At 41.5% G+C, this 17,827-nt stretch overlaps 2 protein-coding genes across 2 annotated transcripts in view; one reads left to right on the top strand and one right to left on the bottom strand.

Moving 5' to 3' along the window:
• Positions 1 to 17,827, top strand: part of LOC311047075 (extracellular calcium-sensing receptor-like) — a gene marked incomplete at both ends in the record, with an annotated part of 68,431 nt that overhangs the window by 43,718 nt on the left and 6,886 nt on the right. The gene's annotated exons all lie outside the window — the stretch shown is intronic.
• Positions 966 to 17,677, bottom strand: LOC311047920 (extracellular calcium-sensing receptor-like; the record flags this gene model as incomplete). Its single annotated transcript, XM_084060872.1, has 9 exons — positions 966 to 1,879; positions 1,960 to 2,083; positions 2,179 to 2,406; positions 3,105 to 3,380; positions 5,957 to 6,226; positions 7,345 to 7,431; positions 11,015 to 11,309; positions 11,669 to 11,802; positions 17,255 to 17,677. The coding sequence occupies 9 exons, from the start codon at positions 17,675 to 17,677 to the stop codon at positions 966 to 968; spliced, it is 2,751 nt and encodes a 916-aa protein (XP_083916998.1).

Below are 17,827 nucleotides of genomic sequence, written 5' to 3'. Positions count from 1 at the left end.
GAAAATGTTGCACTAAAAGCTTTTTCTCATGGAGGTTCATTGTTGCCTGCTTGTTTTTTTGAGGTGTTGCATGAAATAAAGTCAAGGTAGCTCAATTTACACAAACACATTTTTATAAAAAGGGTAAATACAAAATTGTGATCTCATTGTCAGAGCAGAGGGATATGGCGCTACCTTGTGGAATGTTTACAACGACGAATGATTCTTAAAAATATATAAATATACAAATGAACCAGTCTTTTGAACGGCTCTTTGAAAGGAACGATTCCCAAGATTCGGCTCCCTTCAAAGAGCCATAAATCCCATCTCTAGATTAGAAATAGCCTGATTATCAGCCTGAAGCTGCGTGGAGCTTCAGTCTGACATTGGCTGCATTGTCCACGAGAGGGAGCGAGGTTTCAAATTTCCCTAAACCAAGAGATCCACGGATCCGCCTACATCTGATGTCATCGCACAGCTTGTTTACCAGATGTTCGCTGATTGGCTTGTCGTTAGACCACCCCCACCTCCGACTCTGATTTGACAGATTTTTCTTCGACCGTGAAAAGCCATAGGCTCACATTATGACACCAGACCAAGAGGAGCAGTCCACTCAGACAGTGGGCGGGGTCTATGGTCTGGAACCAGGCTAGATTAGCAACAAACATGACATTTTTTTTTTACACGTTTTTACCACAGACAGAATAATGCTAATGATGAATTTGTGATAAATTAATTATATACTAATGTTTAACTAATGTTAAATAGTGTATAGTTATTATAAAGTGCTACCCATTTTTCTTGTCTATATATTAGGTCTACACTCCAGTCTTTAAAGGAGTGTATCAACGTTTCACCAACTTAGATAGATGTTGTATCTCTGACAGGATTTAGTTTAATCTGATAGACAATGTAATCTATTACTAACAAGGTGATCAGATATCAAATCAATATAAATTAAATGTATCAACATTGAATTTCTTCTTCTATGTCTTGGTGGCACCACGACCCATGATGGATTTCTTAGTGTTTCTCTCAGGTTTCAAAAGCATTATATAACACTTTGGTCCAAACAGTGCCGCCAAAAGGCCAAAACTAGATGCTAAAATAGCAAATACCTCCACTACATCTGCATATTTGCCTGGAGAGCTGATATATGCTGGAATGAAGGCTATCCACACGGCACAGAAGATCAACATGCTGAAAGTGATTAACTTGGCTTCATTGAAGTTGTCTGGAAGATTCCTTGCCATGAATGCTAGGACGAAGCTGAGGAGTGCCAGTAAACCAATATAACCCAGTAACACTGCAAAACCAATTGTTGATCCCACTTCACACTCATAGACTATCTTATCACTGTAGTATTGTGTGTTTTTATGAGGAGTTGGTGAGGCAGACACAAGCCAGGCAATGCAGATTATTGCCTGGATGGAAGTGAGAGCTAGAACTGTTCCTCTTTGCTGCATTGCACCGAAAAACTTCATAATGTCTGCACCTCCAGGCTTTGAGGCCTTGAACACAGCCAACACCACCATAGTCTTTACCAAAATACACGAGACACACAGCACAAAGCTGATCCCAAACACTGCATGTCTCAGTTGACAAGTCCAAAGTCTGGGTTGTCCAATGAACAGAAGTGAGCACAGGAAACACAGTTTTAGTGACATCAAAATTTGGAAGCTGAGTTCTGAGTTGTTGGCGCGTACCATGGGTGTGTCTCTGTGATAGATGAAAATTCCCAGGACAATGGCACAGGTAAGTGTGCCAAACAATGAGATGGTTGTCAAGGAGATACCCAGATCCTCATGGAAGGAGAGGAACTCCACGCTCTTAGGGACACAGTGGTCACGCTGTGGACTGGACCAGAAGTTATCTGGACAACTAGTGCACTCTGTAGAGTCTAACAAAGGAGAGACGATTAAAGGCACAGACAAGTACAGTATTAGCCTAAAGATAAGCTCCTATATAATGTAAACCTACCAGTCTCATTGCTGATCTCTCCCTCAGAACAAGCAATGCAGTCAAAGCAGCAGACAGGTTCTCCTTTCCTTCTGGCCACACGGGTTCCAGGGGAACAGCTCTCACTGCACACTGACCGAGGAGGCTACAGAGGAAAGTAACTTTGATCAGTTTCAGTCTAAACTAAATGACATTCACATCATGAGCTCAACATTAGGTATTTTAGCCAGCCAAAGTGACCTTTTTGGATTCAAAGTTCCAGAAGATGCTGTCTTCATCAAGGATGAGTTCTTCATCTCCGGAGGCTGATTTTTGGACCACACCTACATACTGAACATTTGTGCTTCCATCAGGGAGCCACGCCCAGTTCATGATATCCAAGATTGGTAAAGGATCACCATTCTCATCAAATGAAACATGATCACCAAATGATGTGGTGAAGTTGATCTTTTCCAGGTAATACACAAGCTAGAAATGGTGACGAGCAGAATCAGGCATGAGACTTCAAAAACGTACTGAGTTACATTGACAGGAACTGTTTTAACTACCCCCTTGCATAAGATGAAATAATATACATATCCAAGTATGAGAGAGAACTCCTGCAGGATAAATACGTGAAATTGGAAGGGATGAAATAAATAAACCAACAATTAGGACATATCTGTTAACGCTGGCGGCATCATAGAAGCCGAAGTCGGGGGCCGACAGGGACTAAACGGATTCATCACTAAATCTGAGACCCGCGGGAGATGCATCAAAGGTGAAGACCTACCACACCAGCAATGGACCCTGCTGAACTTTCTACATACTGGGGTCGCATGCTTCAAATAATTTCTGAGCTACAAGAGCAGTGAGTCTGGGTAAAAGGCCAAACATATCATTTCCACCTGCCCCCTATACAGACCACTTTCAGAAGAACCTATAAATACCACCTGCCAAATATACAGACCACCTTCAGAAGAACAATTACCACCTGCCCCCTATGCAGACCACGATCAGAAGTCGGCCTCTCCGACGTAGGACCAGAGCCATGACATGACAAAATGACACTGACTGGCCATAGCTGAAGATCCTACTATGTCAAGTTCTCTTCTTTTTCCGCCAATGTCACATTTACATTATTATTCTAAATTTGAATCCAGGTAAACTGTGAATTTATACCACACCTGCCATGGCTGTATTGTCTTCAAACTGGCACAGCTGTGCCCACTGAAAGGCCCTCTTCCTGGCACACATTGCAACATGTCATGGAGGGCATGGGCCAGAGCATACACAGCCTTGTACACATTATAATCTGCCCTGAGTTCAGACACATCCAAAAGTGTAGTTTGGGCTGTTCCTAGGTCCTCTTGTCCAGTACAAACCCATCCACGAGCATCCACCCACTCTGACGGAAAGGGTGCAAATTTACACCGAAATGTGTGCTCCCAAAACTGCCTCACCTGAGGGAACAACAATGAGGACTTAACTAATACTAACTAATAACTCATATATTGCGCTATCAGAGAAATGGCAGCTAGCTATGACCAATTGCGCCCCAAATGTGTGCAATTTTGTAATGTTTTTGTCATGACAGATCCCTAAACAACATTTGTGCCATGTAGGTGAGGATTGGAGCAACGGTGTGCCTGTAGCCCTGAGGGACCCTGACGTGGCCCCAGGTGTGACCAGCTGTTGTCATGTCAGACCCCTGCCATGGATCAGAATTGCGTTGTGTGCCAAAAGTTTGGTGCTAATTGGAGCAACAATGCACTTGCAGCACTCAGGTGCACAGTCATACCTGTGCAACCTTGCGTTCGGGAGGTAGGGGCAAATAAATGATCCGAGTGGGGGGGAATTGCAATTTCACCCACTTCCGGTGGTCGGATCCACTTCTGGTCTTTACCATTGGATTCCTTAAAATGGGGGGGGGGGGGGGCACAGGCAGAGTATCGGATATCTACGACCACGTGAACAGATCTACTTCCGGGTTGCATCATTGAACTCCACACCGCTCAGAGAGTGTGTTGGTGAAGTTTCAAGGCAATCCGACAAACCGGAAGTAGGAATGAAGTGGTCATTATTTTCTTAAATCAGAAGTCTGTGGGACCATCCACCAAGTTTGGAGCCTGTAGCATGTTGGGAACTGGAGTTATGGCTGTTTAAACCCCAGCCAATAGGAAAACGGCAGGGGCGGGCATTATCACATTATAGCCTATCCTTATTCGCCCTTTAAGAGCACCCACCAAGTTTGGGGCCTTTAGCATGCTGGAGTTATGGCTTTTTAAACCCCTGCCAATAGAAACACAGTGGGGGGGGAACAATGCTCTGTGTTTGATTACTACCTGCCCCTTACCACCTGCACCCCTATACAAACCTGTCCCCTATACTTTACCCCTATAAAGAAAATAAGTACATTTACTCAAGTACTGTACTTAAAGGGACATTTCACTTTTTTTTTATGGCAGACCCCTGACCAGTGTTGGTGCTACATTTGGTGCGGACCAATGGTGCGCCTCGCAGGCAATTTTTGCAGCGACCCACCCTCTAGGCAATTTTAATAGGATAAAAAAAAATAAAAAAAAATGATTGAACAAAAGACTCACTATGCTATTTTCATGGCTCTTGCCAGGGTCATTGTCAGGATGTATTTTTAACAAGAAGTCCTTGAGGCCTGGTATCTCTCCACGACGAATGGCAAAACCCAGGGTGCCTCTCAGGTATGGCAAATAGTGAGGAATCTGGATGGTAGTATCTGTCGTCCAACCTGCAGCGGCAGGTAACATCCATTGCATACCTGCGACATTCTGCTTTACCACCTGTTGATTGTGTTGAAATACAATAATAATAATAATAATAATAACTAGAAAAAGTGCTCCTCGGAGCACAACTCTCCGCTGTTGGGAATGTTGGGAATGTTCTATCTGTATAAGTGTCCTATCCGTCCTGTCTGTATAAGTGTCCTATCCCTCCTGTCTGTATAAGTGTCCTATCCGTCCTGTCTATGTAAGTGTCCTATCCGTCCTGTCTGTGTAAGTGTCCTATCCGTCCTGTCTGTGTAAGTATCCAATTGTTACAGTATCCGCCATTTCTCAACCATTTCGTGATTGTTCCTGTCTTACCTCACTCTTACCAGACTTGTGTTGGGAATGTTGGGAATGTTCTAATTCTTATGTTCTAACTGTCCTATCCATCCTGTCTGTATAAGTGTCCGATCCGTCCTGTCTGTATAAGTGTCCTATCCGTCTGTATAAGTGTCCTATCCGTCTTGTCTGTATAAGTGTCCTATCCGTCCTGTCTATGTAAGTGTCCTATCCCTCCTGTCTGTGTAAGTGTCCTATCCCTCCTGTCTGTGTAAGTGTCCTATCCCTCCTGTCTGTATAAGTGTCCTATCCGTCCTGTCTGTATACTGTAAGTGTCCTATCCGTCCTGTCTGTATACTGTAAGTGTCCTATCCGTCCTGTCTGTGTAAGTGTCATATCCCTCCTGTCTATGTAAGTGTCCTATCCGTCCTGTCTGTGCAAGTGTCCTATCCGTCCTGTCTGTATAAGTGTCCTATCCGTCCTGTCTGTATAAGTGTCCTATCCGTCCTGTCTGTGTACTGTAAGTGTCCTATCCGTCTGTGTAAGTGTCATATCCCTCCTGTCTATATAAGTGTCCTATCTGTCCTATCTGTCCTATCTGCCAATTATGTATCAGCCATGCAGCCATTTCGTGATGGTTCCTGTCTTACCTCACTTTGACGCCATGTATTTATACAGTATTTCACCGTATTGTCACGTGTCACGTGAGGCTTGACCAATCGGTGTGTCATATTTAGAAAGTGAAAACAATACTCTCCTGCGGAGAGTAATAATCATAATAATCATAATGATTATAACACACACACACAGTCAAAGTGCAACTTATGAAGGGATGTCTTTCTTCAATATAACACATTTTCTTCTAATTATGAATCCACATTATACGTAGGCCTATATAGCTACATCTAAAATGACACAGATGCTCTCCCATTTTGCATGAATATCATTACACAAACCTCTTCCATGAGATTAACTATGTAAGTCCCATAGGCGAACAGAATGACCACGCGAGCTGTGGACGTCTTCATCACAGTGGCAATCCTCTGAAGTTTAGCCAGGTCATTGTCCCAGGGCAGAGCCTCTGAATAAGACACACAACCCAGACCAGACTGGACCAGGTCAGACTGGAATGTTAGGGCAGCATCGTGGCCATAGTCATCATCGCTAAACAACACTCCCACCCAAGTCCAACCAAACCACCTCATAATTTGAAGCATAGCTTCCACCTGAATGGATAGAGAAGGTAGGGAGGAGTGATATAGGTTGGATTATTCACAAAGTGGTAAATCAGTGAATCTGTGAATTTCCTACACAGAATCCACTGTGAAAAATGTCTAATACATTTTCTTCTGATGCTGTCAACAGAGATCTTCGGCTACAGCAGTAGTTCCCAACCTTTTCTGGACGAGGACCCACTTGAAAATCTCAAAGTGTTTGCAGTCCATGCATCTGCCGTGTTAAGTGGGTCAGATGGGCGGGCACGTTTGTTTTAATGATCAACCAATAGGCTCTATGCACAGCAGCCATGTTGGAAAGAAATTGGGCCTGTTCTTACTTCCTTCACAGGTGTTACCAATAATACTAATTAAGGCTCTGTTCCATTTAGTGTAGCACAGTGATTGTCTTATTGTCAAGGACCCCCCATAACTCTGAGAGTGTACAAATGGAACCAAATGGACCCTTACGGGTCCATTTGGTTCCGTTTGTACACTCTCAGAGTTACACACCCACCATAAGGGGCCATTTGGGAACCACAATGGAGTGTTTCTAGTGAGCCAACATGCACAATAGCAGCACCCTGACCAGAATGGAACAGAGCCTTCATTAGTATCATTGGTAACACCTGCGAAGGAAGTAATAAGAGGCCCAATTTCTTTCCAATATGGCTGTGGTGCATAGAGCCTATTGATTATGCTAACGTAGTATACTATAATGTCACCATCATACCTCATACGTTCAAAACTGTTAATTTCAAATTCTAAAATGGCAAAAGTAGCAGATCTACAAGCTAAAAATGTGTCACTTAGCGCCATATTTCGAGCTTGTATATCGGCTTCTTTTGATGCTTTTGTTTGATGCTGTAGTATGATCAAGTAGGGCATTCACTTTGGAAAAAACACAAAAAGTTAAAATATGTAGGTAATAGGTTTCTGCCCTGACAGCAACGATAAGTTCCTATATATTGGTATCACAATTAAAACTATTTTTCTTTTCTCCTTATATTAATGTTATATTAATAGTAGGCTATAGTTACCACAGGGTTGGGAATGGCTGCACTAGAATAATGTTTTTGTCAAGTGTGAACTACTGCATACCAATACATCTATTGTTTGTAGAAGTTCACCTGGAAGACATTAGTGGCGAACGTTCTAAAGAAGGATGGGAACTGATACACGTCACTCAGACAGGAGCAGCTAGCATAGTAACTTATCTGAAAAAGACAAAAAAAGACAACAAATAAAACTAGATACTATATTATACTATATCTCTGCTGTACAAAAAAAACTTTTCAGGAAATTAAAAACAACACAATACTGCCTCATCAAAGTTGGTATGGTGACTTTATACATTGTCAAATACTTAAATGTGTCCTTATATTATCATCACTTTATCCAAATACAGCTCAAGTGGAGTTAGGAGGTTTTTGAATATAAATGTGGAGATTTCTTTCCATCTGACTTCGTTATTCAATGGTGGCAAAAACAGCGATCTCCAAAGTTGGAGTTAGGTGGTTTGACCGACAGTTTTGAGGAACCAATGTAGTTAGGAGGTTTAGTCAATTGGTTCAATATTTGTAAAACCCACACAGAGACGTAGAGGGCATTGATTTATAAAAAATGAAAATTAGTTGAAAAATTGAGATGGTTTCTGCCCGACAGCGACAATATGTAATATACTACTTTTGTATTCATTATAGTATTGTATCACTATATATATATATATATATATATATATATATATATATATATATATATATATATATATATATATATATATATATATATATGCATAATATGTATGCATCCTTAAGCATCGGACAGCGACACTGTCACAAAACATCATGTTTTAACCGCCAATGAATTACTAGGCTACACATTTTACTAAGGGTAAAGGAAATGTTTTCATAAGAGGGTTAGGGTTAGGGTTAGGGCAATAACAATAAATCCTGCATGCTGGGTAATCACCATAGACTGTACAAATAAAAATGGACTAAGTGAACCGTCACGTGACCCATTTGTTTCTACCGTTTTGTAGCCACTTTTTTGGCAAATTAAAATCCACCATCCTGGAACCATTAACTACAGGGGAAAAAAACTTATTCCGTGAGAGTGCGGCGTAGGCAGCGAAAAGCAGACACTGACACCAATAAAAACAAACCTGACACAAGAGATCAACAATCACTCTTCCATTCAGAATTACGTATACTGTCGGTTCTTAGACCAGGTACTGTACATGAGTGATGCACACATGTAGTTTGTTTTATAACATTGCTGTAAGCATATTATTTATAGACCACAGTGATCGGTACATTAGGTTTAATGATGTTACAAATTTGACATTTAATATCGTTCCAAATCATGTACTCTACCTCCACTTTTTGTTAAAAAAGACGCTACACCAGTGCCGGATTAAGAGGAGTCGAGGCCCGTGGGCTAGAGTAATTATCGAGGCCCCACTGGCGCGTGCGAAGCCCGGGTAGTTCGGGTTATTTTTCTTTTAATTTCGGGTTTAATTCGGTTATTTCGGTCCAAAGTGGAGTAGTATATAGATGCATATTTACAGCAGTAATATACATTTTATTTTACCCACCACTGGCTGTTTCAAATAATGAGCAGAGCAGAGGAATTGAGCATCATCAACCATCTACGATTATCAATAGCTACTGTAAAGTATAACGAATAGAAGGTTTGGCACAGAGACGTGTGAGTTTTGTTCAGAACATGAAGTTTGCTTTATATTAACTTTAATAGTAGACTTACTCATCACTGATGCAGCCACACTTCATTGGCAGCTGCTAAATCCTTTGATCTCTGATGACCGTAACATTCTCCAAATCCTCCTCTTCAATACCTTTGGTTTTGGTAAAACTACCCCCCAACTTGGAAGCACCAGGAGGTTGTTTATTTATAATTATACACTACGAATCCTTGGATGTAACTCCTCGAGTCGGCGGGGGTCGGTCTACCACTCTCTATTTCTTTTTCCTCGGTAGCTTTCACCGTTTTAAAATACTTGCTTAAATCTGCACACTTTGCAACTACTAGCACAGATAGCTCTTGTATCCTCTCGTTGTGTTGTTGTCGAGCTATTTTCCCAAATTCGACTTGTAAACAAACCGGTGAAAAACCACATGTTGGATGTTGCATGCTGCGCCAGGCCGACATAAACGCATCGCCCCAAAACACAGTCGCCCCGGGTATATCCAGCGGCCTCGGCCGGCGAAAAAAATAGGGGCGAGTGTGTTTTGGGGCTGAGTGTTTTCGCCCCAAAACACACTCGTTACTCGTAACGTGCAATGAGGAGGAATGCGGACTGCTGTGGACCAAACCATTTTGGGATTTACACGGGGGGGGTCGGTGGGGCTAGAGCGGATACGGAAGTGGTGTGTGCATGTATGTGTGTGTGGAAAATACTGGATACAGTAGTAGGCGGGCTTTAGACCGGATTAGGCTTTGACAGCCACTACAGGCACTGTCTTCAGTGGCAGTGACAGACAGTGTGGATAGCAGAGGCTCTCGATGTTTTAACCATAAAACAACTAAATATACAATAACTAAACATAAATCTCACTTGAATTGGATTGCAATACTTTACAATTTCATCGTAAAAAAAAAAAAATTGATTAAAAAAAAAAAATATATATATATATATATATATTTTTTTTTACCAAAAAAATCGGAGGCCCCCCCAGTTGGAGGCCCGGGGGCTGTAGCCCCCCCTAGCCCAACGGTAAGTCCGGCCCTGCGCTACACGTGACCATGGCATGGACCAGACGCAGGTCTGGGCAAAGAATCAAACTTCTAACACAGATGCATTGTGCTCTGACCTTTTGAAAGCCTGCTTCTGTCAAGGAAATTTGAAGTATGTAATATTGTTAATCTGAAAGAACTCTATAATGTGAATTTAGAACAAACCAATGTATAATTGTACTGCTTTTTAAGTTTCCCGCAGTCTGTGTGCCCCCACTCTGCTTCTATGAGACAAGCTGGCACCTATGCAACATTTAAATTATTTTGTTTTGTCATCATGCTTGTTGACTAAATTAACATCTCTATGTGAAAAACTGTCTGTGGTTGGTGTTGAGGGGGTGTGTCTGAAACAAGCCTATTTAACCAGAGGTGGCACATGACCTCAGTGAGACAAACTGGATGTTCCATTACATGATTCTGTTGTGTAAGTTTGCTCCTTTTACTCGAGTAAAATCTCTCATACTTGGAATTCTGAATTGTTGTCTTTGCCTCATTATGTATTTATGTTTTTGAGCACCCAGTACAGATTCCTCTTTGACACTTCACACTCTATTCACAACCTGCCCTCTCTGCTCACATGCTCTGCTGCAAGTAAATATGTTCTATGTCTTTCAATCTGTAAACAAGACCAAATACATTACTTATTTTAGATTTGTAAATAACAAAATAACCAAAACTAAAGCGGCACTATATAGCCTTCTATGTATGAATAAAATGTAAACTCTGTATGGTAGAGTATGTTAATACAATATAACTTGTACAATTGGGGTGGTTGTATTTTGTCTCCCTGCTCATCAAGAGACATTCAGATCGTGTCAAAGGTCATGTCTCACCTACAGTAGACACAGGATCTGACACAGATTTTGACCTGACGGTCAAGATTAAATTCATCACCCGAGGCTCTATTAGCTCAATGGTAAAAATGTCAGCACTTGTTCAGGAAACTGTGTTCAAATATGGGGTGAAAGAGGAAAGTTACATAGTGCAGCTTTAAGCATAATACAAAAAAGGTTGTGGTAAAGAGGATTCAAGTAGGAAACTTACCATGGGCACTCTGTACAACCCTAATATTCTAGAGATGGCAATAGAACTTATTGAGGTAGAAGGACCCACAATTCCAAGCACTGGAGGAGACCCAACACAGCTCTCATCCAATTGGAACTGTTCCTCTCTCCCACTGACCAATGACAACGCTGCACTGAATGTAACTCCAAGCGTGTAACAGTTATCATAGATACTGTATCCCAGAGTGACATTGGGGAGCAGGCTGGGGTTTCTGTTGATCTCATTAATTGCAAAAGCCATGGTCTGGGCCTGTTTGAACCCTTCGATGTAAAAGCTAACACACAATATTACACTGTCACCTTGAATATCGAATATCTCCATATTTCAACTTCACATGGCTAAGACAGTATCCATACTGGATGATGCCAGACACCCACTGCACACAGCATTTTCCTCACAGAGGAGCACAGGCACTGATATATACAAAAACACATATTCATAAAATATTGTGACTAAACTACTTGACCACGTGACTAAACTGGCTCCATCAGAACAAGTTATTTTTTTCTTTTCTTTTTTTCCTGAGAAGTAACAGTTTTGGACATTAGGATTTCCACCCTACAGCAGCAATATGTATCTTTGTCAAAATGTACATCAACTAATCCTGGTACTGTGTGTACCTGTGATACTCACCCATAGCAAGTGGGCTCCTGTTGTTGCTTGGAGGTGAAAGACAGCTCAGGGAACACAGAGGATAAGTGCATCGGAAACAAGCCACCCAGAACCAAGTCCCCAGGCTTGTAAATTCTGTTGACATTAAACTGTGCCTGTAACTCACAAGAAGAGGAAGATGAGGAAGACAAAGGAGAGAAGGCAGAGAACAATATTAAGTATGTAAGCAGGTGTATGTCTAGAGAAGCCCTCATGACTGTCCTGCTCTGTCTATAACCCCCTCCCCCTTCTCTAAACCCATTGTCCAGTTGTTATGTTTTATACCCAGTGCTGTGTCATCCCCTGTGCCACCTTATGGCATTACGTAATCTTACACACCACCCATCAGTGCTGTGCAGTGGTGTAAAGTAAACTAAGTACATTTACTCAAGTACTGTCCTGATTCTCCTGAAGTACAATTTTGAGGTACTTTTACTTTACTGGAGTATTTCCAATTGCCTATACTTTTACTTCTACTCCACTACATCTCGGAGGTAAATATTGTACTTTAACTCCACTACAATTATTTCAAAACTTTAGTTACTAGTTACTTTGCAGATATAAATGATTACAACATAAAACATGCATTAACCACTTTAGCCCTATTTTATACCTCGGCTAGTTGTGAGATTGTTGATCTGCTATTTTCAACATTTTGGTACTTTTACTTTTGGTACTTTAAGTTTATTTTGATACCAATACTTTTGTACTTTTACTAAAGTAAATTTTGAATTTCGGACATGCCATCCCCCGTGCCACCTTATGGCATTACGTAATCTTTCACAACGCCCATCTGAGCAGAGGCAGAAGTATAGGCAGGGTTTAACATACATTAACAACACTTTCATAAGAAAACTAGAAAAAGTGCTCCTCGGACAACACTCCGCCAGGTCAGGTACGTTATTGTGGCCTCCTGGCGGCGCTATAATAGGCCAATGTGAAAAGGGTTTCACGGCAATTGGACACTGCATTCATGATTTGAGGCATTTTGTTCCAAAAATGTGTTTTGCTAAATTAGACCTGCTGGTGGCGCTATAACAGGCCAATGTGAAAAGGGTGGCATTTCTTCCTTGGCCTAGTGGGAATGTGCGTGTGAAATTTCACGGAAATGGCAAGCTGAGTTCATGATTTGAGGCATTTTGTTCAAAACGGACCAATCCTGCAAACTTTGGAAGCCAACCTTAGCCAATGAGGATGGAATATGGGAAATCTGACAGATCCGTGTTGATGACATGACTATAGAGATACTGTGTACCGATTTGCATGACGTTTGGATAAAATCTGTAGGAGTAATATCAAGACATTAGTTTTTCACAAATTGGTCTCCTGGTGGCGCTATAACAGGCCCATGTGAAAAATGTGAGGCAGATGTTCTGAATTGGCATCAGGGAGTGTTTTGGAAGAATCTACACGAAACATTCTACACACAGACTTTGGACGGATATCTAAAAACCCAGTTGGAGAGAAGTGCGTACGTGAAAAAATGAAGCCTCCATGAGCCAATGAATCCCCTAACTATATCCCCTAACTATATAAATGCAGAGCCACATTTTTACACAACTTAGCAGTATAGGGTAGAGGGTCACTACAGAGAAATGAAACTCACAACCATTAGCCAAAGGGTGGTGCTATAGCATTCAACAGGTATGACTCTCTAAAGCCGTTTGACCTACAGCCATGCAACTTCATTACATATACTGTGCGTCTCCTAATGAGGAACAGCTTTGCCTCTTTAACCTCTAACCCTTGGATCTTCCGCCATTTCACATCTAGAGTTCTACATCGCAATGCCGATCCGACCATAGTTTTAGGGGATTTGTCAGAGTACCCGTTGTACCCATCTGTCTATATCCCCTTTGTGCCCATATACGGAGATGTCTGTTACTGTCTTTCTGCCTTGTCCCTTTAATGGCCATATATGGAGATCCCTGATGTCATCAGCATATACCCATATATTGGAATGCCCATATATGGGCATATTGGTTGGTTCTGCAGTTCTGCACAACTGGATGTGTTGTATCACTGTGTACAGTATGTGTCACATCAGCATGGTAGAGAGGGGTAGTTGTGGTGTTGCCCCCCTCTCTATTTCCTCATGTGAGTGAATAGGTTTGGTGTTTGGTTTGCAGCGTCACAATTCAAAGAGGGTTCTTAAATAAATAGCGATCAACACTGATCCTTCCCATGTGAAACCCACCGATCATTACAATACTGTAGTTCATTTTCATATATTATCTATATTTTGTATCAAGACCCATGATGTATGGTTGCTCATCCCACTCTATATTATGACACTGTACAGTACACCTAGCTACAGGCCTAGTACAACATTGCACCTGTTGAGTCACTATTTCATCACCCCCTGGCCAGATGTCATCAGTAGTAAACACACACCTGCCTTTGCTTCACCAGCTAATGTTTAATTTGTATCCACCTGGGTATAGTCTGTTGTTGCGATCAGTGATGTCTGCCTACCATCATCTAGTTGAGTGTAATAGAGACTCACTGGTAATTTTCTATGTGCTGGAGCTCACACACAACCTGTTCCTCTAGTGCACACAAGGGATGTCTTTTTTTTCCTTTTGCTTAAACAAATACAATTAAAATGTGTTAAACATTAAGAAATATTTCAAAATCATGTATGAGCATAGGCATTTTAATAAATAGAGGTACGATACAAGGCAGGTGTCACACAAAAGGCAAGTGTGCACAACAAATAGGCATACTAGTATATATAGTACCACTAGTATACCACTATTAGCTTTAACTAGTAGATTTCATACTACAAGTAAGACGCGCGAACGCGGGAAGCGAACGGCGTTTTCAACTTGCCATCCGGGCTGAAATATGCAGAAATGACATGGAATTATTAGATATCCCAATAGATGAACTCGTGTAGATGCTTGTAGATGTGTTATTTTTGACTGTAGCTGCTATATTTATCTCAGAGGAGTGTAATTAGTCACCGAGGGGCAGGCGGATTTCAGGCATGTTTTTCTTTTTGGGGCAAACTGTTCTCAAACTACGGCGTTTTCAACTTGCCATCCGGCCTGAAATATGCAGAAATAACATGGAATTATTAGATATATCCCAATAGATGAACTCGTGTAGATGCTTGTAGATGTGTTATTTTTGACTGTCGCTGCTATATTTTTCTCAGAGGAGTGTATTTAGTCACCCTGGGGCACAGGCGAATTTCAGCCACACTGTAGTGCATGCAGGCAATGACAGCATGAGTCACAGGGGGGCAGCCAATGAGAGCGTGAGTCACATGGGGGTGTGGCTGCACACATACTGCACACAGACAGACAGAGACACAAAGACAGCACGTTTTCATAGTATGCTCCACTTGCGCAGAGGCGCGCCTCCTTCCGCTGCGTTCGCAAATACCATTTCCAGGCCACCACTCAACATTTGTTACATTCATTTGGTAAGTTGTGCTCCTAGAAGAATATAAATAAATGGCATGGAATCAGCAGCTTGGAGGTGGATAAAATGTTCTATGACATCAACCGTAGAATGGCTGCAGTAGTAGGGGCTGTTAGTGACACGATACTTCACTTTGTGATACAAGCGCCAAATTTTCCACAAAGTTTCTTCTGGACCTACTTGTTCACAAAAGCCCGTTAGCCACCCCAAAAAAAACAATATGGCTGCCATTTTCCAAAATGGCTGCCGGCGAAAGACATGCTATGTGGTTTTTGACCTGGATTGTGATTGGATAATCCAATTTTGATTATTTTGGCATCAGAACATAGTTTTGACTCCCCCCCACCCCCTCCCCCCGTTAGCCATGCAAAAAATATATATATGACTGCGATTTTCCAAAATGGCTGCTGGCGAAAGACATTTTATGTGTTTTTTTTACCTGTATTGTGATTGGATAATCCAAATGTTTTCTGAGGGTGTACTGTAAAAAGGTTGCGCAGAATGCGCACCATTGAGCTAAGGGACTAACGGGACACAGGTGGAGAAATAAAACTAATCACAAGGTAATGAGACAAGACAGGAAACGTTACAACAAAATAAAACGAACACAACAGTAAAGTAAAAACTAAGTAACCACTTAAAACAGGACAAACAAACACATTACAAAACAGTACTGTACTGTTATTGTACAGCACTGTACTTTACTCTACTGTACTGTTCTGTTATTGTACAGCACAGTACTATACTGTTTTGCTATTGTACAGCACAGCACAGTGCTGTACTGTATTGTTATTGAACAGCACTGTACTGTACTGTATTGTATTGTTGTTGGTTACCAGTTCACGATTTAGTGAAGAATCTAGGCCCTGAAAAATCCATTGGCATCCTTTCTTTCACACTTTCACTGGATGTGATGTCGTGTCAACCTTTCGTGGGAAAAGGCAAAAAGACAGAAACCCGGTAGGCTAAGTGTGTAGTGTGTGGTAGGCTCATATGTTGATACCAAAATAATCAAAATCCAATCACAATCCAGGTCAAAATACACATAAAATGTCTTTCCCCAGCAGCCATTTTGGAAAGTGGCAGCCATATTGTTTTTTTTTTTGCGTGGCTAACGGGGGGAGGGGGCGGGGGGGAGTCAAAACTATATTCTGATGCCAAAATAATCAAAATTGGATAATCTAATCACAATCCAGGTCAAAATACACATAAAATGCCTTTTGCCTTAAGCCATTTTGGAAAATGGCAGCCATATTGTTTTTTTTACGCGTAGCTAACGGGGGGAGGGGGCGGGGGGAGTCAAAACTATATGTTAATACCAATATAATCAAAATCCAATCACAATCCAGGTCAAAATACACATAAAATGTCTTTCGCCAGCAGCCATTTTGGAAAATGGCAGCCATATTGTTTTTTTTTGCGTGGCTAACGGGCTTTTCTGCAAAAGTAGGTCCTAGGCATTGTTCATGCCAAATTTGGCGCTTGTATCACAAACTGAACTATTGTAACATAAAAATGGACTTAGTGGCCCGCACTACATTGAGAAGTTGGGCGTGAAGCGGAGCGATGATGGAAACCGTTGGGCTCTTCTCCTCACACATGCTCTTTGTTGCCACCAGCATTGGCGCAAGGGCTTTTACCACTGCTTCTGCATTTCTAAGGTCTCCATCAGTCAGGGTGTAGCATTCAGTGGCATTCTTTCTGACCTTTAAAGAAAGAACAGAACAGAATGGAACTTTCATTAAAACCAATGTAATGATAATGAATGTTAATAATGAATATAGATTCATTAACATTATATATTATAAAATTCAACATGCATACATTTTACTGCAAGAGGAGAGCAGAATAGCACTTGTATTATGAATATTTCAGGCTGTATCATTCACAACCTAATTACAATGTTCTATATAAACAAATATCACACCATAACCTGGACTTATGCCCCCATGTTTTAATTGTTTTGTTTCAGTTTCTCAGATGTTTTTAATGGTGTGATGTTTATTTTTATGCAACTGCCTTTTGTAGCACTTTGAGATTTTTTCAAATGTGAAGTGCACTATAAATAAAATACATTATTATTATTATTACTGCAGATTTATCAAACAATTCAGTAACAATATAGATCAAGCAACTTACATCTGGAGATAAGAGTGCAGCAGTGACAGCAGACTGTTGCTCAAGAAACCGACTGAGCATCTCATAGGCACTGTTCCAGCGGACAACAACATCAGTTATGAGCTTTTTGTGTGAAAGGCCAAGACACGTCTGGTTCTTCTTCAAGGCTTCAGCAGCTGGGGTGCTTCTGTGGAAGAACACTGAAATCCTCCGGACTCTCCCAAGCAGTGTAGCAATGTTTGGCAGCTTCAGGGCACGCTGTACGGCGAGATTCAGCACGTGAGCAAAACACCGAACGTGTCGATAACCAGTAAGATCAACTGCAACGCACATATTTGACGCGTTGTCAGTAACCACGGCTGGGTCTTTCTCCGTAAGCTTCCATTCCGCTGCAGCCTTCTTTAACACTTCTGCCATGTGAGGGCTAGTGTGACTCTCGTTCATCTCCCGAGTTTGAAGAACGTAGGATTGCAGATGCCAGTCCTCATCAATAAACTGAGCGGTGATGGTTACAAAGGACTTGAAGTCCAGCCATCACAGGTTAGTGCAACTCTTTTAGCGGTCTTCAGTGCATCTTCCACCTTTGCTCTGGTC

Source organism: Gymnoscopelus microlampas (assembly GCF_963454915.1).
Source record: "Gymnoscopelus microlampas genome assembly, chromosome: 6".
In the NCBI taxonomy this organism is placed as follows: Eukaryota; Metazoa; Chordata; class Actinopteri; order Myctophiformes; family Myctophidae; genus Gymnoscopelus; species Gymnoscopelus microlampas.
Note: the sequence above shows the minus strand (reverse complement) of the source record. Positions and strands in the feature narration are given on the sequence as shown.